This window comes from Tupaia chinensis, unplaced genomic scaffold (assembly GCF_000334495.1).
Source record: "Tupaia chinensis unplaced genomic scaffold, TupChi_1.0 Scaffold000627_1, whole genome shotgun sequence".
Classification (NCBI taxonomy): domain Eukaryota; kingdom Metazoa; phylum Chordata; class Mammalia; order Scandentia; family Tupaiidae; genus Tupaia; species Tupaia belangeri.
In genome coordinates this window covers 4,704,618-4,730,274 of record NW_006160147.1, presented here as the reverse complement: position 1 = coordinate 4,730,274, position 25,657 = coordinate 4,704,618, and the positions used below count along the sequence as shown (strand labels likewise).

Here is a 25,657-nt window from a genome sequence, read left to right as displayed (position 1 = left end):
AGTCTCACCCAATGGTTAAACCTATTAGCACATAGAGAGTAAAATCGGGGGGCAAATGTTTTCAAAACCTTTGCCAGGTGAGGCATACAAAGAAAGATGGGAAGTAGCAATGCATAATGTGGAGAGTAGGGGACGGGGGAGCCGGAGAAATGAGGAGGAAGGCCAACTGAGAAACAGAGAATCAAACCCCAAAACTGTTCTAAGGCATGTGTACTCGCTGGAGAAACACAGAAGCAGAAAGCAAGAAATCACCCCCCAGAAGGATGGCCACGCCGCAATCCCTTCTCCATTCTCCTCTTGGGATTTTGGGCATGCATGCATGCACACACACCCAGTATGTGAGTTTTAAGCCACCAGGTCTGAGACTCGAACCTCAATCGACTATATGGGAGTCTAGTGATTTAACCATTACTCCATCTGCTGGTCTCAAGACTGATACGTTTCTCCCCCATAGGTTCCTCCAATAGAGGAATCATCCACATTATTCCCAATTTGGTGACTTCTTTTACCAATAAATGTACCCACAAACACAGAGGGCCCAGCCTCACCCTCCCTCTATCACAAAAAGGACATAGTCTCCTTAGTCCTCAATGGGAGATTCAAAAGGGGCCTAGACAATTTAAAAAACAAAATAAAAAACAAAAAAGAACCCCAAAAAACAACAATCCCAGCTTGATTGTCAGCACAGTCTCACCCAATGGTTAAACCTATTAGCACATAGAGAGTAAAATCGGGGGGCAAATGTTTTCAAAACCTTTGCCAGGTGAGGCATACAAAGAAAGATGGGAAGTAGCAATGCATAATGTGGAGAGTAGGGGACGGGGGAGCCGGAGAAATGAGGAGGAAGGCCAACTGAGAAACAGAGAATCAAACCCCAAAACTGTTCTAAAATTTCCTGATGCTTTTCAGTAATTTGTTTTCATGTGGTGGAAATCGGCACAACATCTAGAATGCTTCGGCCCCATCTGTTTTTGAACTTAAGCTGTAGACAAGATTCAGAGCAGCTGGGATCAGCAGCACTGCCCAGGTAGTATGTGTCTGGAGGAAAAAGAAATAAAATCAGTGTGTGGGAGACAGAGAAAGAGGGTTACATGGGGCAGGGGAAAGGAGATCTGGAAGTCATCCCCAGACAGAGAGGAGAAAATGGCCAGAATGAATTCAGGCTACAGAGCTATGAGAGAGGCCAGAGCATCTGAGTAAACAAAGCCACGGAGAAGAAATAGCAGGGCAGCAGAACAGGAAGCAGCAAATTGTCTAGCAACAGGGCTTGAAGGTCTGCAAGGCTGGGTGTTAGTGAGCAATGTATGTGCCTCACCTCCTTTTTTTGGAGAGTTTTTTGCTATAGGGCGCGTGCACTCACCAGAAGACAAAAAGAGACAGAGAAACAGAAAGCGAGAAATCATCCGCCAGAGGGATGGCCATGCCGCGATCCCTTCTCCTCCATTCTCACACGTGCCCGGCATGAGTTTAAGCCACCAGGTGCGGGCTTCAAACCATTGTCGACTACATGGGAGTCCAGTGACATAGCCATTACACCAACTGCTGGTCTCAGTAAGAGGAATCATCATAGGAGAGATTGGCAAGGGTCCCCATCCATAAAGCAGCTTGCCTAAAGTCAGGGCCTGCCCAGGAATAGGAGGAATGTCTGCAGAAGTATCCTTGGTGCTGACCCTTTGTCTGGTCTGTCGCCTCATCACTGACTTTTGCTATAGCCTTGATTTACTCTGTGGGGAAGAAGGTCTTTCACTTCTCCTGAGACTTCTTACAGTCTAGTCAAGAGAAAAGATTTGCCTGTGAGAAATGTCAATACAGATCCACTCTGGAGGGGAAAAAATTACATACAAACAGAAATTTTAAAAAAATAGTATTTCAAACAAATAATGCATATAAACACACTGAAGGTCTGGGGTTAGAGGGAAAAAGAACTAGCCAGTTAACTTTTTCTTTTAAAAAAAAAAAGGAATTATTTTATTTAACTTGTTTTTATTTACTTATTTTAATTTGACCAGAAAGGGACAGAGTGAGAACAAGAGAGAGAAGAAAGTGAGAAAGCAGGCCACCAGGTCTGGAACTCGAACCACAGTTGGCCATCTGAGAGTCCAGCGCCCTTAACCACCATACCACCTGCTGGCCTGAGTTAGTTAACTTTTGAACACTGTTTTTGGCTCTCAAATATTAAAACAAAACAAAACTCTACATCAGTATTAAAATCTAATTGTGATCAGAAGATGGTGTAATGGTTACATTGCTGGACTCCCACATAGTCGACTGTAGTTCGAGTCCCGGAGCTAGCAGCTTAAAAGTCATGCCAGGCACGTGTGCATGCATGCCCAAAATCCTGAAAGGAGAATGGATTGTGATGTGGCCATCCCGCAAATTATCCCATGGGTGGGTGGGAGGGAGTGATTTCTCACTTTCTGTCTCTCTAGTGATCAAAATCTCTCCTTATAGCAAAAATCTCTTTCTCTAAAAAACAAAATCTAATTCGTATAGCTGGCCCTCTGTCTCTATGGTTCTGAGTTTTCAGATTCAACTGACGTAGACGGGAAATGTACATTGATGTTGACATGTACTATGTAGTTAGGCCTGTGTGGTTATATCTCTACTGAACATATACAGAGCTTTTTCTTGTCATTATTCTCTAAACAATACAGTATAACAGCTACTTACACAGCACATTGTATTAGGTATTATAAGTAATCTACAGATGATTTAAAGTAGAGAGGAAGCTATGCACAGGTTATATGTCAACACTATGTCATTTTGTATTAGGGACTTGATCTGCAGATTTTGGTATTGATGGAGGTTCTGGAACCAAGTCCCCATAGATACTAATGGACAACTGTAGTTTTCTTTTTCAGATAAATGGGTTAACAATCCTGAAACTACTCTCTGTATACTCCAGTGCTAAACAATTAAATGAATATATTATGGATAACAAGAGCCAAGTTTCTCACTGTCAAAAGAACAGAGTCATCAATACAGAAAGGGGAGAAAATGAAATGAAATGTGGGTTTGAATCGAAGATGTTGGAGTGAACTGATGTTATAGACTTTAATATGCATATATACAGAAAAAATAGATACAGAAGTACATGGATCTATGTGTGTCTTGGTGTGTGTGATTCTAATAATATAAAATAATGGTATTTCCATAACAAAGAGCATATTTGGCATCCACAGTTTTTTTCTCTTAAAGAATTATTCATTTGATTTTATTTATTTTTTAAATTTGCTCCAGGGCACGCATGCTCACCAGAAAGAGTGAGAAAGTGAGAAATTCAGCTGCTAGATCTGGAACTGTGATCAGTCATGTGGTAGCCCAGCATCTTTAACCACCACGCCACCTGCCGTCCTCTGCATCCATAATTTCTAAATACCATTTCTACTAAAATCAACCAGGGTTCTCTAAGAAATAGCTGGCAGTAGAGGCCAAGCAATGAAAGTACAAGATGTGCCTGAAACACCTTGTTATGTCAGGAGTAAAGAAGGGCTCAAAAAAATAATGAGGACATGTTAAAAAGACACAGGAGCCATCCTGAAGAAACTCTACTGGCATAAAGATGATAAAAGATTATAACCTATTGAATGAAATAAGAATCCATGAGTCCACATTTGATATAAACAACCAACCAGACAAAAATGGGAGTGGTGAAAAAGCTTTCTTAGAGCAGAATTTCAACTGATAAAATGCAGATGGAATGAAGGAAGCTAGGAAAATAATCATTTGTAACTATCTCAATAATAATCGTTCAAGCAAGAATTACCAGAGGGTGTTATTGTTAAAGAGAAACCCGATATTTATATGGTCTCAATGTATCTCTCCATGAATACACATGTTGGTTAGAAAGCACAGGAGAGAACAACTCTACAGTGGAGCCACCTGGCAGACTCTTCTTTAACCAAATGGTCAATAGGACAACCCATGAGCAAGTGCCTCCTGATATGAGGCACTGAGAAGAATATGACGTCATGTCCACTCTATTCCTGGCCAAAGTGTATAACCTGAATCTAATCATAAGGAAACACCGGGACTTACGAAAAACATCAAATTAAGGAACATTTCAGAAAATAACTGGACTGAGTGCTCCAAAAAGTATCAATGCCATGAAACACAAAGAAGGACTTGGAAATCATTCTGCTTTAAAAAAAAAAAAAAAAAAAAAACAAAGAGAGGGACCAGCAGTTAGCGTAATGGCTATGTCGCTGGACTCCCACGTAGTTGATCGCGGTTTGCATCCCGGACCCGGTGGGCTTAAAACTCACACCAGGCACGTGTGTGTGTGTGCCCAAGATCCTGAGAGGAGAACGGAGGAGAAGGGATTGCACCGTGGCCATCCCCCCTGCAGGGTGATTTCTCGCTTTCTGTCTCTCTGTCTGTCTGGCGAGGGCATGTGCCCTATAGCAAAAACCTCTCCAAAAAAAGAAAAAAAGAAAACCAAAGAGAAAAGAAACTGAGTACGATGTATAACCATGAACTTTCTTTTGCCAAAAGAGACATTTCTGGAACAATTGGTTAAATCTGAATGTTTATGGGTTAGATAATATTGCATCAATTGTTCACTACCTGATTTTAATGACTATAATGTGACACTATAAGAGAACATTTTTATTTTTAGTAAATACACACTATGTACGAACAAAAGGGCATCGCATGTGCAACTCACTCTCGGGTGGTTCACAATAAGAAAATGTGTGTGTGCGTGTGCATGCTGTAAAGAGAGAGAGAGAGAGAAGTAGAAAGCAAATGTAGAAGTACATTAACATTTTTGGGCAATCTCGGTAAAATGGTACAACATATGGAAATTTCTTGCAATTTTTCTTTTTTTTAAAGAATTATTTTTTGGGGGACCAGCAGTTAGCGTAATGGCTATGTCGCTGGACTCCCACGTAGTCGACCGCGGTTCACGTCCCGGACCCGGTGGCTTAAAACTCATGCCGGGCGCATGTGCGTGCATGCCCAAGATCCCGAGAGGAGAATGGAGGAGAAGGGATTGCAGCATGACCATCCCCCCTGGGGGGTGATTTCTCGCTTTCTGTCTCTATGTCTCTCTCTGTCTGTCTGGCGAGCGCACGCGCCCTATAGCGAAAATCTCTCCAAAAAAAAAAAAAGAATTATTTTATTTAGCTTTATTTATTTATTTTAATTTGACCAGAGAGGGACAGAGTGAGCAAGTGACAGAGAGGGAAAGTGAGAAAGCAAGTTGCCAGGTCTGGGACTCGAACTGCAGTCAGCCATGTGAGAGTCCAGCACCCTTAACCACCACACCACCTGCCAGCCCCAATCCCTGTAATGTTTCTGTAATTCTAACATTACATAAAAATTTTAAAAATCCTTCATGACACCCTGAATCTCCTGAGGGCAGAAGCAGAGCCCTATACCTCTCTGTGACTCCAGAACCTACGTAGAGCCTGCTGCTCTTTGTTGATGATGAAGATGAAACCATGTGTTTATTACTAAAATCACACGTACATGGTTAGCTACAAGGGTCACTGAACAATTTCAGCTCCTCAGTCTCAGCCTATGCCTTCTCAGAACACACACATGCACACCCACACATACACAAAATATTTCACATTAAATAGTAATCCTCATGGGCCGGCAGGCCCCATGGCTTAATGGTTAAGTGAGGCAGATCTCACATGGCTGACTACAGTTTGAATCCTGGTCCCAGAGACTTGAAAAACACATCAGATGCATATGTGTGCATGCCCCAAATCTCAACACGATAGAGAAATGGTGGACAGGGGATTGCATTGTGACCATGTACCACTGGAGGAGTGTGCTCTCTCTCTCTCTCCCTCTCCCTTCCTTCCTTCCTCTCTCTTTGTCCCTCAGTCTCTGTCTATCAAATTCACATGCCATATGAGCTAGAGTGGTGGCTTATTGTTCTGTGCATATTTAATTCTCAGCACCGCCCTTGGCATAGAACAAGTGTCCAATAAATGACTGCTGAAAGAATAAGTGAACCTCACATACCAGGATTGGTGTTCATGAAAACTTTCTGCACTAGTGGACCAAATGGTAAACTTATTTACCAGAAGCAACAATAGTACAAAGATGTTTTTAATCCCCAAAATAACATGTGATTTTATCAAAGATTTTTCAAGTCAGTGGCTACTGGCTAATTAGAGTGGCTCAAAAGCATGTCCAGATCAGATAAATTGCCTTTTTTTTTTTTTTTTTTTTTTTAGGTTTCTGCCATTTGATTAAAGGCAAGAACCTTTCCAACATCTTTGATTTGGTACCCCCCAAAATAGCATATATAAAGATACATATCTATCTATCTATCTTCTATCTATCTATCAATCATCTATCTATCATCTTCCCTCTCTCTCCCAAATATGGCTCCCCAGAACTATGCTGTAAGGTAGAGTTCTCCTAAGTACTCATCATCCAGCTAGAACTGGGAGACAAGGTAAGGAAGAGGCAGCACAGACGTCTGAAAGTCACATTATCTTCACCCACCTCCAATTAATAGTGGAATGAAGACTGGAAAAATCAACAGTGATAAAGTACAAGAATAAGGTTAGAACCCAATATGATCCATAACAATATCCCATTAATCTGTGTATCATAAGAACCTGAATTGCTTGGGAGGTGTTAATGACACAGGCTATACTGTGTTCATACATGTGTGTGGACGACTCTGTGACAGGGAAGGGCACACATTTCCACCCATCAACAGAGGAAACAGCAAGGAGGAAGTTGACAAATTCAGTCCATGTATAAAAGTGGGCAGGGGAGGAGGGAGGGCAGGAAGTCCATACACCTGAGAAGCTGAGTCTGCCTTTCTGGGTTCACTTCACTCTCTATTCAGAGTCCACTCAATGGTCTACGCTTTGTCTTCCAAGGAAATCCGTCGGAGGCATTATTTCCACCTGTACACTGCAGAATCAATCCTGTACAACTTCCTCCTTTTGACTAAATCCCTGAGATGCTGCCTGTAAATTCAAAGAATTTCAAGCATCAACAGAAACCCCTACCCCCACCCCTAGAACTTAGCTATGAACATCTGTTGTTTACAAGGGTTCAGGCTGAGAGCTGCCAGACTTGTTCTGCAACCTCTACTTTAGCACAGGCTGCCAGGGAGGGATGTCTGAATTTCATGCAAGGATGCCCTGTCCCAACTCCTTATGCAGAAATCAGCTAACACAGCTCAGCATCCTACCATTGAAGATAATCCTAGTTTGTTCGGTTCATTTTCTAATCCTGGTTCTTTAACCAGCTGTACCCAAAGTAAGTTAAGATGCAGAATCGTGCTCATTGATCCTCAATGAATTTAAAATCCGAGGGGCAAAGGTAGTGGGGGGGTATAAACAGGAGCTCGCGGAAGAGACAAGCTTGTTTCAACTCTGAAAAATCCAAACCCGGCTTTTTTCTCATTCTCCCTAAATCCTTCATTAACACTGAACCCTTCCCATATGACTATTCTCCTCAGTGCGCCATGCTTCGGTACAGTGCCGGAAATGAGATATTAAAGTCTTTCCTTCAATTAGCTTGGGACTGAATCTAATTGAGAACATAACTGTGCTATCTTTTACCTTTCCTTGACTGAGCCAAGCACAAGTCCCACCCTAGTGCACCACCTTCCCTTCCCTTCCTGGTGGCTACTGGACGCGGTTTTAAGTGGGGTCCTATTTTTAGATGCACATGCCCACGTGCACACGTGTTCTCATTATTCTCTCTCAGCCTGCCTGATTTTCCCCATTTCAATGATAAAAGTCGGTACAGCTGAGATTGTCTTTTCTTCTTATCTTGTAAACCCTCCCACTTAACACAGTCAGCTCCCAATAAGATGACATGGCTTCTGCCTTTAAAAAAAGAACTGGATCAAAGTCAATTCATTTAATTGGCTGTGAGTTCTTGAGAATTAAAAATCCCCAGAATCGGCCACACATTGCTTCCTGTGTCTACTGCAGAATTATTATGGAGCCTGCAGGAGCAGAGAAAAATGAATGCTAACAGCTCCCCCACGCCCCAGTTCTGTTGTCAAGGGACATGATCACCAACATCTTTGCTCCATGGAGCTGAAAGCCTGAGGTGTGGCCCAGTGACATTCCAGGAACAGATCCTAGGAGACACAGGAAGCTCCCAGGAGTCCCCAACATCCTCCCATTGTTCATAAAGGCATGTTGCTTTTGACCTGCTTTCTATCATTCCCTACCCTAAAAGGATAATATAAAGCCATTTATGTACAAGTTTGGGAACTTCTGTTCGGCATCATGAGATAACCCAGTAAAACACATTCTGTTATGTTTCTGAATGAGGTTTATGCTGCACTGGCCTGCTGGTATCAACAGTGGACACAGTGGAGGCTAAACAGGACGAGCCTTCTTTTATTCACCCAAGTCACCACTGTAACCTGGAGGCCTCAATGCTTTCTCTTCACAGAAAACCAACGATTTGCCAATAGGCTAACTATTGACTGTGGGAGCACAGGGAAACCCAGAGGGTGGCTGGCTGTATGACAAATGTCCTCCTCTTAATAATTACGAGCCTGATCTAAAAGTAGCAAATCAGGGTTGAGGGATCAGCAGTTGGCATACTGGCTATGTTGCTGGACTCCCATGTACTGACCCCGGTTTGAGTCCCGGACCTGTGGCTTAAACTCATGCCAGGTGCGTGTGTGTATGTGCCCAGATCCCGAGATGAGAATGGAGGAGAAAGGATTATGGTGTGGCCATCCCCCCGGAGGGTGATTTCTCGCTTTCTGTCTCTCTGTCTTTCTGGCAAGCGCACGCACCCTATAGCAAAAAAAACCTCTCCAAAAACAAACAAACAAACAAACCAGGGTTGAACTACATGACATTTTACAGGACAAAACATGCAATTTCTGAGTTTTATAGGGAATGACAATTATATAGTCACATCATTGCTTATGTTCTGCTCACTTAGCCATACTACAAAAATCAGGAGGGCCCACAGGGAATTACAGAAGAAAATGGTGATTGACATGGTATTACTTAGCCAGGCTTATGACGGTTAACTCTGCACAGGAACTAACCAGTGACTCTGAAGTTTTCTCCAGTATCCCATGCTCAGCCCTGACTCCTGAGAATGAGAATAGTTGTTACTATTTATATTTACCAAGTGCCAAGCTTTGTCTCAAGGGCTTCATATAGATCAATTCACTTAAGCTGCATAAAAACTCTATAAGATAGGTAATATTGGGTTGTTGGAAAAGTCATGATGTATTTTTCTGTTTTTCTATGCAAAAACACATTATGACTTTTCTGACAACCCAATATTATCCTCATTTTGCAAATAAGGAAACTGAGGCAATTAAAAACCTTCATCTAAAACCACACAGCTAGTAAGTAGGGAAGTCCAGGATTATGAACCCAGGAAATCTGGTTCCAGAACCTGAGATCTTAACTTCTGTGGTGGTGATAATTATTATCAGCTACCATTTAACTGAGCATCTAATAAGTTACAGGCACTAGTTTATTGCTTTATGCATATCATATCCAGTCTTTAAGAAAACCTTCCAGGGCCAGCAAGTGGCATGGTGGTTGAGGGCGCTGGACTCCCACATGGCTGACCACAGTTTGAGATCTGGCAGCTTGCTTTCTCACTTTCTCTCTCACTCTGGTCAAATAAAATACATGAATGAATGAATAAATAAAGTTGAATAAATAATTCTTAAAAAAAAAAAGACAATCTTCCAAGGTAAGTATTAGCACATTTCATAGATGAAGAAAAGGAGGCTAAAAGGAGTTAAGGAAACTGTGAAAGGTCGCAGAGCTGTGAGGAGAAGAGACAGGATTTAGACCCAAATTTGTCTGTCTCAAAGCTCTGAGCTTTTCCTAAGTACAAAGCTTCCCAAAGAACATTCAATTGAGTTCTTTCTCTGTTCCAAAGACTGGCTACTATCCTCTCTTGCTGATCCCCAAATTCCTTCTTGGGGCTCCTTCATCCTACTTTATCCACATGTTAGAAGTCTACTCAACTCTTCTTTCAAAAAAAGATTCAATCACCACCTAATGTTCTATATGGACTGGGCTAGTGAAAAAACATACCCAGGGACCTTCTGTTAGTTTCTAAATAAAAGGAGCTAGAACCATGGGGAAGGAAAGCCAACCCTTGCTCAATACCAGATGCTACATCTGGGCAAAGCCTTCCCTGAGGGAACAAATAGTCCCTGAATATGTCCAAAATGAATGAGTGACACACTGATCCCAGGAAGTCAAGGGTCCCCCCTTTCAGCAGCTTTGTGCTTCCTCCAACTTCCCTCTTCAAGGTCATCTCACACTCAAAGAGGAACGTTCTAGATCTCCACCCTTTTTTGATTGGAAATCACGGCTATAGGATTCTCCATGACCAATGACTCTGCGATTTTCAACCCAATGCTATCTTGTGAGACTGGTGAAGAACTTTGAACTTAACTCCAGAGGAGGAATCCCTCGGCAGTGGGTGATGTAACTACAGAGACTACACATTCAAATGCCGGGCCTAAGGCCAAGAACATGGCCTCTACAAGAATTTCTCCTTAATTAATTGTGTACCTAACATCCCACTGAAAGGAGAACAGCAGGTTGAACATCTACCAGATTCTTAAGATACCTCGGCCCTGCTCCCCCGCATCCCTTCCGATAGTAACACAACTAATAAGCAGCCAAATAAGCAGATTTACTTTCCATATGTTCCTCCTTAATATACTGCTAATTTAATGTTAGTGATAATAGGATACTGTCTTGTTCTTCTTTATCACAGTACCTGGTTCAATGCCTGGTTCATAAATTAGGTACCAAAAATATATGCTGGATAAATAATATCTTTTTTTTAAATTACTTTATTTAACTTTATTTATTTATTTTAATTTGACCAGGGAGGGGGTGGGGAGAGAGAGAGAGAGAAAGCAAGCAAGCAAGCAAGCAAGCCATCAGGTCTGGGACTTGAACTGAAGTCAGCCATGTGGGAGTCCAGTGCCCTCAACCACCACACCACCTGCCGGCCCCTAAATAATACCTTTAATAAATATATCTTCTAAATCCTTTTCCACCCTCTACAATCTGAATAGAAAACTTCTTTTTTCTTTCTAAACCCTTACTATTGGAAGTAACAAACATTTCTGCAGTCTCAACTGTCTCCTTTCTAAGAACATGCAAAATTTCTACCAATAACTCTGCAGACTTCTCTTTAGCCCTGCATATAGCTGTTTATTTTCTGTCAATTACTGGAAATGTTAGCTTCAATATCCTTCCATTACCCTATACTTAACATCCAAAAGTCAAGTTTCTCATATTTTAGCCCTTCAAAAACAACTCCTTCTCCTAACTTCTGTATTTCTATTGAAGGTATCATTAATTTACCAGTCACCCAAGTCCAAAAGAAACTTCAAAACCCTTTCTTTTGTGCTTCCAAACTCACTTGAAATCCGAATCCCATCAGGCAGCAATTCCTATAGATTCTTCCTGTGCCAGGTGTTTTCCATCTGTCTCTAGACTATAAGCTCCTGGAGTGCAGGGGGTGGTATCTGTCTTGCCTGGCATGTGTCTGGCACATGGTCAGAGCACAACACATATTTGCTAAATGAACGGAAGGACAAATTCCTAGCCTTTTCATTCCTACCATCTCACCCTAATTTAGATCCTTATTATCTACCGTGGCAACTGGTTTACTCATCTCAAGTTTCTTGTCATTTAGCAAACCACCACCATGCTAATCTTCATTAAGCAGAGTTCATACCGAAACATGGACAGTAAGCTACTCAAACCTTTAGTAGTTTCCAGTGTCTACTGCAAAAACCCAGATCTATTCATAAGGGCCACCACATTACAGTCCTATCTACCTTCTATCCAATTCCTCCATATGCACTTGTTCTCTCAGCCAAACCACTGTAATCACTGTACTCTCTGTATCCCAAAAGTGCTTTGCACTTTCTTCCTGTCAGACCTCTCCTTCCCAGAACACCTTCCCTCCCTCCATCTACCATTTTCTTCAAGGCGTAGTTCAAATCCTATTTCCTCACTGAAGATTTCTGATCGCATTAAATCTGTGTCATCTCTTCTGCAGCATACTTGGTTTTTACCCATAGATAGTCTTATTTTGAAGATTTGTGTCCTTGTCATTTCAGTCTAATCTCCCTCGACTAGATTAGAAAAGAACCACCCTATTTATATTCTAAAAACCTAGAATACTTTCAAAATGTTCAACAAATATTTGTTGAAAAGGAAAAGCTTAAAAAAAGATGTAAACAGTAGATTATAAAATAGCATAAGGTCTTTGTAGTAAAGAACACAGCAGGACAGCAATGTAGAAGTAGTCCTTTAAAAACTCAATACGGAAAAAAAAAGCCACCTCAAAATAAAAGAAAGCAATGAGCTATTAAAAGTAGAAGATCAAAACAAAGTGAGCTAGGACTGAAAGATAATTTACAGCAATTCTATGTTTAAAAAAAAAAAAACCTCAGTCAACATATTATCAATTAGAGTCCTGCTGGGCAATATTAACACAGATTCCACTTAAAAGAGACAATCAAAGGCTCGACAACAAATAGAAATACATTTATGCTCTTCAAGAAGCCAGAGAAAATGCAAGAACATCTCCAGGAGGAAAGCTTCCAGTCCTCACATAATATTTTATCTCTGTTCTGAATCAAGGCAGGCTGACAAGAACTTCAGACATTACCAGGACCCTCCCACAAGTCACAGGGCTGGGGGAAGCCATATTACCTATCTTAAACAAAGCAGACTCAGTAGAATCAAGTAATCACTATCATTCTATCTACAGCAATCTCTCACTCTTTCTCTGGGGGAAGGGGAAAAGAAGAGGGATGGGACCACCAGGTCAGACCGTGCAAAGGAGTCAGAAGAACTGTGTGGGCTTTAATGAGAATGTTTGCATGGAGCTCAGTGTGGGAGAGGACAAAAGGTGATCTGGAGCAAAGCAGAACAGGAAGCAAAGCCAAAAGGTGACAGGGTAATGGCTTGCAGGGGAAGAAGCTGTCCAAGAGAAGATGGGAGAAAAAAAAAAAGGCAGTTCAGTATCGTTTGTCCCCAAATGTAATCACTTCAAACTAACAAAATACCCAACCTAACCCAGCATGAAATCCAGCCAGGGTGAGAAACTGGCCTGGAAAAGGGTGGGATGAATCCATGTGGACTGCCTTCAGCTCTGGCTAACCTGCCCCATCGCAAGTTGAATAGTTTCCACATCCCTGAGATGCGTCTGTCCAGAGCTGCCGCCGGCAGCTGCTCTCCTGGCAGCACAGGGAGACAAATTCATGGCATTGCTGGGCCAACAGCTGCTACGGCTCCGGGGGAGGTGACGAGTGCCCGCTGAGATGCTCTGAGCAGAAGTTGAACTATTCTGGGACCAGTCGTAGAGTCAGCAAAATCAAGGCTACAGTTCACCGGTTGAATAAAAATGCACTAAGATTGCCTCCCCAGAAATCCAGGCAACCAAGAGCCCATTGTCTTCCTAGCTTCTCTAACTTCAGTTGGTTCTTGCCCTCATGCTTCAGTTTGGGCCCACATTAACCTCACCACTGGAGAGCCATCGCTTCCTAATAGGTCTTCCTCCCTGCAGTCTCTCCAATGGATCATATGCACTGTTGCCATAGTTACTTTCCAAAGCACAGCCACAATTATGTTCCTCGCTCAAAAACTATCAATGGCTCCCAGGCTTACAGAATTAAACTCAAACCCTGTTGCCTGGCATTCACAGACCTCTGTAATCTTTTCACCCTTACAGACTTTTCCAGGCTATCACATATATACTTCCTGTTGTTAGCAAAAGAGACAAGTTATCCACCAGCTTTATTTTCCTCACCTCAGTGCCTTTACTAACATGGCTCTCTCTGCCTAAAATGATTCCTTCCCCAGCTTTCCCTCCTGTAACTTCTGTATTGCCTTAATTGTGTTAAACTTACAGGACTAATACCTAGTATCAATACTCTTATTCTTCCATTTTTCCATCTACTGAATTGCACCTCCATAATGTCTTCCCCCATCTGCCAACCAGAAGAAATGTCTGTTGTTTGTGTACCTGCAGCATTCTATTGGGTGGATGTTTTTCATACACCTGTCCTTACACATGCCACACATGGACAATATGCCAAAGGCTGTTGATTGTCCCCTGATATGTTCCCCTTCTATATTAATAGAAACACCACTTTCAAGTCACCCAGAATGATAACTACATGTCCTAACCTCCCTTGCAGCTCAGCGTAACCACATGACAAAGTTCTGGCCAGTCCAACGTGAGTTAAAAGATATACATGCCACTTCCAGACTACACTTTACCCTGTTACTTTCCCACTGGCTGGAAGAGGGACATGGTGACAATGAGCTACCCTTGGTCACACAGGGACAACACTCTAGGGGTGGCATAAGGAGTATGACACAGCCCTAGATGGCTAACAGCGAGACAGGTACATGAGCGAGAAAACATCTATCTTGGGTAAGCCACTATTACTTGGAGGGTATCATACAGCCAAAACTATATTTTAACCAAATTAGGCAAGCCTAAAACGCCTTTCCTGTGCCGAAACATCAATTTTTCAGTTGCTAACAAATGTTTCAAGCCTGGCTTGGTGGTGTCACCTGCCAAGTGCCCATTCAGTATGGCTATCTGTACAGCAATGCAATGCCTGTGCTCTGCACACATGGGAATATAGTCATGGGTCGCTTCACGACAGGGCTGTGCCCTGAGAAATGCATCATTAGGCAATTTTGTTCTTGTGCAAACATCACAGAGCAGAGGGTGCTTACACAAACTTAGATGGCATAGCCTACTCCACACCTAGGCTCACAGTAAGGCCTGTTATAATCTTCTGGACCACAAGCATATGTCAGGTCCAGCGCTGACTGAAATAGCATAATGCAGCATATGACTGTACTTGTTACTTTCTGCAGCATGGAAACGGAAAATGGAAGTGCTATTACTAGTGTTGCTTCGAGAAGTAGGAGTCTCATCACGATATTAATAAGACAAGGGTAGACATTATCAGCCACATGAACCCTTCAGATGCTCCCTGGACTCAAGCAGTCAGGCTGTGGGTTCCACAGTAGTGAAAAAAAGAAAAATTAAAGACAAGGTACAAAATGCTTAAAGTACATCAGGTTAGGTATAATTCAGAATTTCAAAAAGTTTGTGGAAAATGGGTTCATGCATAAGTTTATTTTGATGCAAAAATGTTTGAAATCCAGGCTTAGTTTTTTCACATGATACATCTCCCATGAACTTGCGGAAGACTCCTCATACTTATAGGAATAGAAATCACCTACTCCATGTAAAACTGTGGTGAGACATTAAACCATTTGACTTTGGTATATAGTTTTACAAAAAATTATGTATGAAAGTAGGATGTTGGGGGCCAGCAGGTAGTGTGGTGGTTGAGGCATTGTACTCCCACATGGCCAACTATAGTTCAAGTCCTGGACCTGGTGGCTTGAAAATCACACTGGGCACATTTGTGTGTGTGTCCCAAACCCTAGAGGGGTGATTTCTCACTTTTCCTCTCCCTGGAAGCACACATGCCCTAAGTCAAAAACCTGAAAAACAAAACAAAAATCCTCTCCCTCTTTCTCTTTTATGATAACTTTACTTCTTCTAATAGTACCTTTTTTTATTTTAAAAAGAATTATGTTTGTTTAATTTTATTTTCTATTATTTTTTAATTCAATCAGAGAGAGAGAAAAGGAAAATGAGAAAGCAAACTCCCAGGTCCAGGACTTGAACTATAGCCAGCCATGTGGGAGTCCAATGACCCAACTACCATACCACCTGCTGGCCCCTCTAATAGTACTTCTTATTACCTCCTAACATGATAGGATCATCATTCAAAACAGGACTTCTGAGAACCAGCAGATGGTGTAATGTCAGTGGACTCCCACATAATCAAATGCGGTTCAAGTCCCAAACCAGGTGGCTTAAAACTCACACTGGGCGCATGTGTGCATGCCCAAAGTCCTGAAAGGAGAAAAGATTGCAGCATGGTCATCCCCCCTTGGGGGGTGATTTCTCACTTTCTGTTTTCCTGTCTCTGTCTCTCCAGCGAGTACACACGCCCTATAGCAAAAATCTCTTTCAAGAAAAAAAGGAAACAGGTCCTCCGTAAACATCTCCACTTATATGATGGTTGTCACAAGTCTTCTAGGTGGCCAAGTTAAAGACTCATATGCCCTGTGGCAAAAACCTTAAAAAAAGCAAAAAAGATTCAGGGTCACCTTTAACCCTTATGTTCTTTACTCAAGCAGTTATCTGGTCTTTTCTAGTTTCTCAAGTTCCTCTTGAATACATTCCTTCTTCTCATTTCTTTTTGTTTGTTTGCTTTAAGACAAGGTCTTGCTGTTGCAATCCTCCTGCCTCAGCCTCTTGGAGTCACTGGGATTACAAACACACACCACCATGCCTGGGAGGTTGGGCAGAGAAGAGAACTCAGGCTTCCTGTGTGGTTGCAGCCTGTGGAGCAGTGTCTTAACAGCAACTGGTACCTTGCCTGGCCTTCCATTCCTTTTTTGCTAGCACATTATGGATGGATGGCTCCAAGAACCTCCATCCTGAACTTCTCCAGCATAAAACTTCATTCTTCAGCACTTTTCCCCTCATATCTCTTCCCCAATACAAGAAGCCACAAGGCTGTCATACTGCCACATTGAATCTGAACTTACCCCCTTGTTGTCAGAGTCACCATTTAGGGTCCACTCTATTTATTTAACCATATTTTCCAATGCACTTAGAAATATGTTCTCATATTTCCACAAATGCCTTTTCACACTACATAATTTACACGTCTCTTTTTCCCTGTTAATCAGGAATGTCAGAGTTTATCTTAGTCTCCATAGGAATTAGAACAAAGCACAGTTCTCAGTAGATATATAAAAGGGGCTTGCTGAATAAGTAGATTGTAGGATAAGATCAAACAGGAAGTGGGGCTGGCAGGTGGTGTGGTGATTAAGGTGCTGGACTCCCACATGGCTGATTGTGGTTCAAGTCCCAGACTTGGCAACTTGCTTTCTCTCTTTTCCTTTCTCTCTCTCTGATAACATTTAAAATAATAATAACAAATGAATAAATCTTTTAAAAAAATCAAACAGGAAGTTATTGGAGTAAACCAGCCTTAAGTGGCAGCCAAAAGAGTGACAAAGTCCCCCTCTTCAAGATTCCTGTACCACCTGTACTTTCACAAGTACACCCACAACACTTACTGCACTTTAAAGCACATCTCTAGCTGTGTGATTTGCTTAATGCACATTTCCTCATTCTATTATAAATGCCACGTGGAAGAGACAGGGCTTATTCTGTGCAATATCCCAAGGCGCGATGAAGGAGTTCAAGAAATGTGCAATGGGTATTATTTGGGTGAATGTCTAAGAATCTTCCCTTTAATGAATGTGGAGTCCACATTAGCCTCTACACCCCGCTACCACCAAACATTCCTGCCTCCTCTCACTACACACACCATTCTCGCCCATCCTCTACAAACCGACGTTTATAGCCTAACCTAACTCTCACTTGCTTCATGAGAATTCCCCTGACTATTCCAGATCCTTGATCTATCTCTCATGATTTATCTTGGGCTTCTTATCAGATCTGTGTCATACATAGCACCAATGACCTTTCTTAATGAGATCATTATTGCTTTATGAACTAATTGCTTCTTGTATGCAAAATCTTTTCTAACTAAATATAACCCCCTGTAGATAAACACCATATATTTCTCTTGTATCTTCTAATACCTTGTGCAATACTAAGCATCCAGCTGGCTCTCAACAAATACTCACTAGTTACTCAAGAAAAAATTATGCCAGTTGAGAGCTTTATCAGAAGGGAAATCAATTGTTGCAGAGGTGAAAAAAACACCTTTTTTGTTGTATGTGAGTTTAATCAAAGTAATTCAGATAACTTAGAGAATAATATGTCTGTACCTTAATTTGTGATAAATATGTCCTTAAGGTGATATAGTATTAAACTTTAAATGCTAGTTTAAACTTAGGAGGAGCTTACCAACAGAATAAACCCAACTTCAAGTCATTTTCTAAAGCAAATGACTCCTCCCCCAAGTCTTCACTTATCACATGCTAAACTAATACTTTACTACCAGATGATTCTCTTATAAAAGAATAGGACTTGGGGGAACCAGCAGTTAGCGTAATGGCTATGTCGCTGGACTCCCATGTAGTCGACCACAGTTCGTGTCCCGGACCCGGTGGCTTAAAACTCACGCCGGGCGTGTGTGCGTGTGTGCCCAAGATCCCGAGAGGAGAATGGAGGAGAAGGGATTGCGGCGTGACCATCCCCCCTGGGGGGTGATTTCTCGCTTTCTGTCTCTATGTCTCTCTCTGTCTGTCTGGCGAGCGCACGCGCCCTACAGTGAAAATCTCTCCAAACAAACAAACAAACAAACAAAAGAATAGGACTTGGGAAAGATGATGGACTCTGAGGAGAAAACACCTGGAGGAAATTCTCATTCCGGTTTATATGGAGAGTGTCATATGTTCTCCTCGATCTCAGCCTCTACAGTCATTACTCAGAGCTGGCTTGTAAAGAATAATTTGTGTAGGGATCAGCAGTTGGTGTAATGGCTATGTCGCTGGACTCCCACGTAGCCGACCGCGGTTCGCGTCCCGGATCCGGTGGCTTGGAACTCACGCTGAGCGTGTGTGCATGTGTGCCCAAGATCCCAAGAGGAGAATGGAGGAGAAGGGATTGTGGCGTGGCCATCCTCCCTGGGGGATGATTTCTCGCTTTCTGTCTCTCTGTCTCTCTCTGTCTGGCTGGCGAGTGCACACACCTTATGGCAAAAACCTCTCTAAATAATAATAATAATAACTTGTGTATTACTGGGTTGTCAGAAAAGTCATGGCACATTTTTTTCTATGTTTTTCTATGCAAAATGAGTCATGACTTTTCTGACAATCTAATATATTATTAGGGCAATAAACAAAAATAGAAAATAAGGGGAAAAAAGATACACTTGGCATTAATCCTTATATCCATTTATTCGTTTACCAGTTCCACAGTACTTAGTGAGCATCTAATATAACACTACATATGCTTGGTACTATGGGACATGAGAAATGGATCCGACAGGCTTATACAGTCCTCTAAGGAAATGAAGGAAGACCGTGCTGACTGCCTTAAGAGAAGAACAAATACATCAGGGACCAGCAGGTGGCATGGTGGTTAAGGTGCTGGACACTCCCACATGGCTCACCACGGTTTGAGTCCTGGACCTGGTGACTTGCTTTCTCACTTCCCCTCTCTCTCTCTCTCTCTCTGTCAAATTAAAAATAAATGAATGAATAAATAAAATTTTTTTAAAAAGAGAAGAACAAATACAATGGTGTAAGAATTCAGAAAATGGAGAACACTTCTTCTGGGAGAATTGGGAATGTTTCTTAGACTAGGAAACATCTGATATGGCCTACACATGCAGAGATGTGAAGAATGAACACATAAGCTCAAATAACAGGATGGCAACAGCATCCAGAAAGAAATAAATGTTCTGTCTGGCTTTGGGGAGGGAAACAAAAAAAATAAGGTTGGAAAGCTGGTTGAGGCCAGCTAAAGAGGTGCTTGAAGACCAAGCCAAGAATTATGCATTATGAAATTCTGCATTTCTAAAATCGCAGATAGTGCTAAATATTGGGACACTATACCTTGAATATCAAGAACACAGACAATGGGGAGCTATTGAAAGTTTTGCACAGAGAAACTGCTTGACCCCGTGTTCCAGGAAGTCTAAATCTGATCATAGTGAAGCAGGCAAACTGGAATAGAAAAAAAGCTACAGACTGTGGTCCTCGGCGCTGGCCGTTCATTAGAATCACCTGGGAAGCTTTTACACCCTCCCCTTATCTAGGCTCCACTCCCAGAGATTCTCAGTTAATTGGTCTGGAGTGGGGCCCAGATTTCCATATTTTTAAAAAGTTCTCCAGGGCATTCTAATGTGCAGTCAGGGTTGAATTCCTCTGTTAGAGATGATGTAGTAAGTACTGCAATCATTCAGGCAAAAGAGGATGATCTAAACTAGAGACATGGTAGTTGGGGAAAAAAATGAAGCAGGCAGTTGTAGACAATATGATAAACAGAGAAGGAACAGATCTCAATAGCTGCCTAGGCAGGGATTTAGACACATGACAAGGATATCATATCATTGCTTTCTTCTGGTAAAGGCAGTGCGGTGAGTACAGACCCTGGAGCCAGACTGCCAGGGTTGGAATTTCTGCTGTACTATTTACTAGGTGTGTGTGTGTGTGTGTGTGTGTGTAACCCCTAGGTTAAGTTCCTTAACCTCTTCATGCCTCAGTTTCCTCATCTGTAAATTGAAATTAACAATAAAAACCAACATATGGAGTTGCTGTGGGGATTAAATAAAATGACATACATACATAAAGCCCTTAGAACCATTCCTGGCACATAGAAAGAGCTGTAAAAGTGATTACTGCTGGGCCAGCCCCATAGCTTGAAAAGCACATGCTGAGTACATATGCGTGTGTGCCTCAAATTCTAACAGGATGGAAAAGTGGAGTAGAAGGGATTGCGGTATGACCACACCCCACTGGAGGGTGCTTTCTCCTCTCTCTCTTTCTCCCTGTAAGTGCACAGACCCTCTGGACACTAAAACAAAAAGAAAAACGTGTTTACTATTATTATTAGCATGGTTCATCAATTTTTTCAGTCTCTCCAGCATATTCAACTGCAGAGCTGAAAAGAGGACAGAGAAGGAACCAGCAGTTAGCGTAATGGCTATGTCGCTGGACTCCCACGAAGTCGACCGCCGTTCGCGTCCCGGACCCAGTGGCTTAAAACTCATGCTGGGCGCATGTGAGTGCGTGCCCAAGATCCCAAGAGGAGAATGGAGGAGAAGGGATTGCAGCGTGGCCATCCCCCCTAGGGGGTGATTTCTCACTTTCTGCTCTACGTCTCTCTCTGTCTGTCTGGTGAGCGCACACGCCCTATAGCAAAAATCTCTCCAAAAAAAAAAAAAAAGGACAGAGCTGGAAAAAAAAGTCCTTAAGGGATTTCAACCAATTTGAAGTTACTGGCTCATGGATCTAACTGGATCTAAGTGGTGTATCCTATCTCCTTCCACCCACCCGGGACCCCACTCCCAAGGCCTCTGAGAGTAAAGACACAGAGTCCCTACTTGAATTGCTGATCCTTGGTGCTGCGCGTCTTGGCCAGGAAACGTTCAGCCAACTTCTCCAGGTTGCGAGAGTAGTCCATCTCAATCTCAGCCTTCTTTCGGAAGAAGTCCTGGAGGTCCTGCAACAGCTGCACCCGGAGCTCACACTGCTGGTCCAGACATTTCATCTGCTCTGTGAGTTGAGCGCGGATCTCTGCAACGAAAACGAGGGTAGAGAGTCAGACAGCATGCCCTAAAAAACACTATATATGCCAATGTTCACCTGTTTTGTTTGTTTGTTTGTTTTTTAGGATTTTTGCCATAGGGCGCATGTGCTTACTAGAGAGAAATAGAGAAACTGAGAGAGGGAAAGTGAGAAATCACCCCCCCGGGGGGGGGTGACCATGTAGCAATCCCTTCTCTACCATTCTCTTCTTGGGATCTCAGGTATGTACACACACCTACCTGCTGTGATTTTCAAGCCATTGGGTTGAACTGCCATGTGGGAGTCCAGTGCCTTAACCCTGACTTGTTACCTGTCCCCTGGGGAATTGAAGCTCTTAATAAAAAAGCCTAAAGTCTAAACTGGCCATATGATATGAGATACATCCAAAAACTTCACCAACTCTTTTTGGACCATTGGAGAACATTGTGAACCAGGAATCGGCTGAATCATTTAGAAATTGATTATTAGGCATATAATACTCAGAGCTATGATTCATGGAGCAATTTATTTACTAGCATGTTTCATGCATGGTGCCAGAATTTGAATTTTCTTCTGGCAGATAGCCTAAGTGAGTTATCTCCCAACCACCCTATGAGATAAGTACTACTTTATTCCCATTTTAAAGATAAGAAAGCTGAGTCTTGAAAAAGTGAGGTTATTAAGTAGTGAAGCTAGGAATAAAACCCAGACAGATTGACTTCAGAATTCAAGCTTTGGGCCAGCCAGTGGCATGGTGGTGAAAGTGGTTGGATCCCACACAGCTGACTGTGTGGTTCAAGTCCTAGACCTGGTGAGAAACATACTGGATGTATGTGCATGTGTGCCCAATCCTGAAAGGCAGGAGAAATGGAGGAGAAGGGATTGTAGTATGATTATCTCCCATGGAGGGATGGTTTCTCACCTGTCCTTCCTCTCTGTCTCTCGCCAATGAGATTAAAAATAAAACCCAAGCTCCTACTTTTTATATTTTGTCCCATTGTTACAAAATATTTTAAAGCATTTTCACAAAGTAGGGTGAGGGTTAGAATAGCTTACTGTAGGTAGAAAGGGACCTGCCCAAGGTCAAATGGTGGCAATCAAGAATAAAGCCAATATCAGAACTTCTAGGCAAGCCAAGTATTCTCTGTCAATCAGATTTCATGGTTTCCCATATCATAGAATGCAAATCAATTTTCAAAAAGTTGACTTAGGGAACCAGCAGTTAGCGTAATGGCTATGTCGCTGGACTCCCACGTAGTCGACCGTGGTTCGCGTTCCGGACTCGTTGGCTTAAAACTCACGCCGGGCGCGTGTGCGTGCATGCCCAAGATCCCGAGAGGAGAATGGAGGAGAAGGGATTGCGGTGTGACCATCCCCCCTGGGGGGTGATTTCTCGCTTTCTGTCTCTATGTCTCTCTCTGTCTGGCGAGCGCACGCGCCCTATAGTGAAAATCTCTCAAAAAAAAAAAAAAAGGTGACTTAGAAAAAGATTTGTTTTCACCAACAAACATCACTCATATCTCTGCTGCTTCATCCTCATGGATGTCTCGGAGCCTCTATGTGGGTGTCAGAGCTAAAAATATTTCTGGTTAAGCTCTAGTCTTATAGATTCTGGCTGGCCAGAGTCCTTGAACAGGGCTAGCAAATGCTGTCTCTCTGGGACTGCAGCAATGACAGCTCCAGATGCAATCAGATCTGCCTTGACTGCAACACTGCATTTGTTACTGACAAGAGACCTGGCACTCACAGGAAGCAGCCTGCCAAAGCCAGACTGCTTTTCAGCTCAAAGGAGGCCTGCAGTGTGTATCCGCTGAAGTTATGTCCCAATCCCCATGCCATTTCAAAATGGAGCCATTTCTTTCATCCTCTTCCCCTGCAGGCCTGCTCAGCTCCAAGGGCATTAGGGTATGACAGTGATTCAAATCCCAAGGAGAAAGAGCACTCATATGTATTATGCCTTTCCTCATGCATGTTCCAAATTCATTCCCAAATAGTATAGTTTCAACAACGCTTTCTGTCGACACCATGTAATGAATGCATAGTGGGGTGGCGGTTGGGGGCTACAGTTATTCATCGGAGCTGCGGTTAAAGCACAGGGAAATGCAGTATCGGGGCTATGACGCTGAAGGTTGCAACCGTTCCTTTTATGAAGCAATAAGAATGGGTGAAAGGTGCATTTACCTTTGACTTAGAATACCTGGGGTCCATAATCTATCCCCACCTTTACTGCTGTTTCTGGTTTTCCGGATATCAGGATGTAGCACAAGTATCTGGCCCTTTGTGGGTGAGCTCAGGTGATCTGTAAGTGCAGTTCTCACCCTCTTCATCCCCCCATCTCCCCCTTGCCACCCAGCCCTGCAGTAACCTCACCTGAACTGAAACTGAGCACCGCAGGATTGTCTCAAGCAGACAGAAGGCTGCGCAGAAAAGCCGCCTACCTCATCACTCATCAAAGCTCTCTTGTTCTGTGTTTTTTTGGTGTCTGATTACAAGGGTGTTGAGGGGAAAGATCTGCAGAGGTCATGTCAGGCATCTGGTTCTTGCCAGGGATTTCTGGGTCTCTTAAAGGCAATAGCCCTTTTCGAGACTATTCCTAGAGGCAGCTGTCCCCCTTTTTAGGTATTAATTAAGCTGGAAGTAGCAGCCATTGGGTGGACAAATTGTGGGTGGAGAGGACATTCAAATGTTCACTAATATTACTTACAACTTGTGCACCAAGTAAGAATCAGGGCCTCTTAAAGTGAAAAGGCTCTCCAGGTACTGAGTCACTAGCAGATGGACAAAGGGAGACAGAGAGGCAGTGAGGCTGTCTTTAGACCTGCAGTTCACTTAAGACTTTGTCTTAAATAATCTCACTAACCTGGAGGATAGAAAGGAACACTTAGATGGATGATACCCATCCCCTGCCGGAAAAATAAAATAAAATAAAAATTAAAAAATAAATAAATAAACAGGGAATTAGGCAAAGTACCATGACACCTATTAAGGTCTGAAAGTAGGCCACTCCAAAGTTGTCTTGTCCGAAGAACCTGCATTTCAAAGGTGCCTCTGAGATGTATGAGTTGTTCTAAGAAGCCCCCAACCACTTCCAGCCAGCATGGATTTCCATACTTGCCCAGGCACCTCAAAGAACAGGCACAAACACAAACTGCATCCCATCCTTGGGCACACCTCTAGGCCCCTGATGGAGAGCATGTATCTACTGAATGCTTTATATGCTTTTATATGCAATCACCTCAATTCTCACGAATAGCCCATAAAGTATCCCCGACTATCCTAATTGCACAGTTGAAAAAAACCTTAGACCCACTAAGTAATCCACAAAGGGTCATATAATTAGGTGCAAGTGGGTTGAGGCTAGATTAAGGTTTGTCTGACTTGTCAAAGAGGTCCACAATAGGGCAGGAAACAAAAACCCAACAAATAGAACGCCAGCTTGGAGCCTCTCAAAGTATTTTTGGGTAAATTGGGAACTAGAGCTCTTGCTCCCTGGAACATAGACTTGTCTACCTTCCAGTTGAGGGGTGATTCAGATCCCCCAGGGTCAAGTTTGGACTAGCCCCTGACTCACTAAACTAGCCCATGTTTTGACCAGTCCCCAACTGGACTGGATCCCTTCCCTGTTTCCTAGATCTACTCCACACGGCAGCTACAGAGGAAGTGCTTTTCTTGTCCTGTGAGCGCGCCCTGAGGTCTGCCAGTAAGCCCAGTGGACAGAGACAGTAAGAGAGTGAAATCCCCGCCCTTGACCCAGGAAAAGAAGTGGCTCTCTGACAAATACCACCCGCCACTGTAGTTATTTGAGATATGACACCAGTGAGCATCCCTGTCTCCCCACAACCCATCTTGAAAGAGAAGCCTCCCTTGCTTCCATCCTGAGGGCATGTGCACTGACGTTTAAGGAGACTCTCACCCCCCACCCCTAGACATACAGTTCCAAGACAGAATAGTTGCTCTGTCCAGGAAAGAATGTGCTGCCTCAGTTTTGCTGCTGCTGCTGCAAGGACAAACAATGGTCCCCAAGAAGGCAGCTGTGCCAGCCCCAGACCTCTGTTCATGCACATGAGGGGCAAGAGACAATAGGCCACTGAATGCCAGCACACTTGGGCCATGTGCCCAGGCTGGAGGCTCTCTGCATCTTGACCTACCAACAAGCCACAATGGCAGCAAAAAAGAAAGGGGCGATTTATAAAATCATGGAGAAATTCCTCCCATGTGCTGAGGCAAATATGCACGTGTGCACACTCAAAGACACACACCACTCACACCACCCACACCACCCACACCGTGAAGGCATTACAAATCCACTCTCCATTTGGATGAGAGTTCTAGAGAGCTTTGGGGATAATGGGCTCCTTGCAGGGTCTTTCCCT

General features: G+C 42.9%; 1 protein-coding gene across 5 annotated transcripts in view; it reads right to left on the bottom strand.

Annotated features, from left to right (window-relative positions):
- SRGAP2 (SLIT-ROBO Rho GTPase activating protein 2) overlaps window positions 1–25,657 on the bottom strand; it is a 288,633-nt gene that overhangs the window by 158,458 nt on the left and 104,518 nt on the right. For all 5 annotated transcript variants that reach the window (XM_014591898.2, XM_006159270.3, XM_006159271.3 and 2 more), the window contains exon 2: window positions 21,101–21,293. In XM_014591898.2, the coding sequence (XP_014447384.1) occupies window positions 21,101–21,293 (193 nt within the window). The remainder of the gene's footprint in view (window positions 1–21,100; window positions 21,294–25,657) is intronic.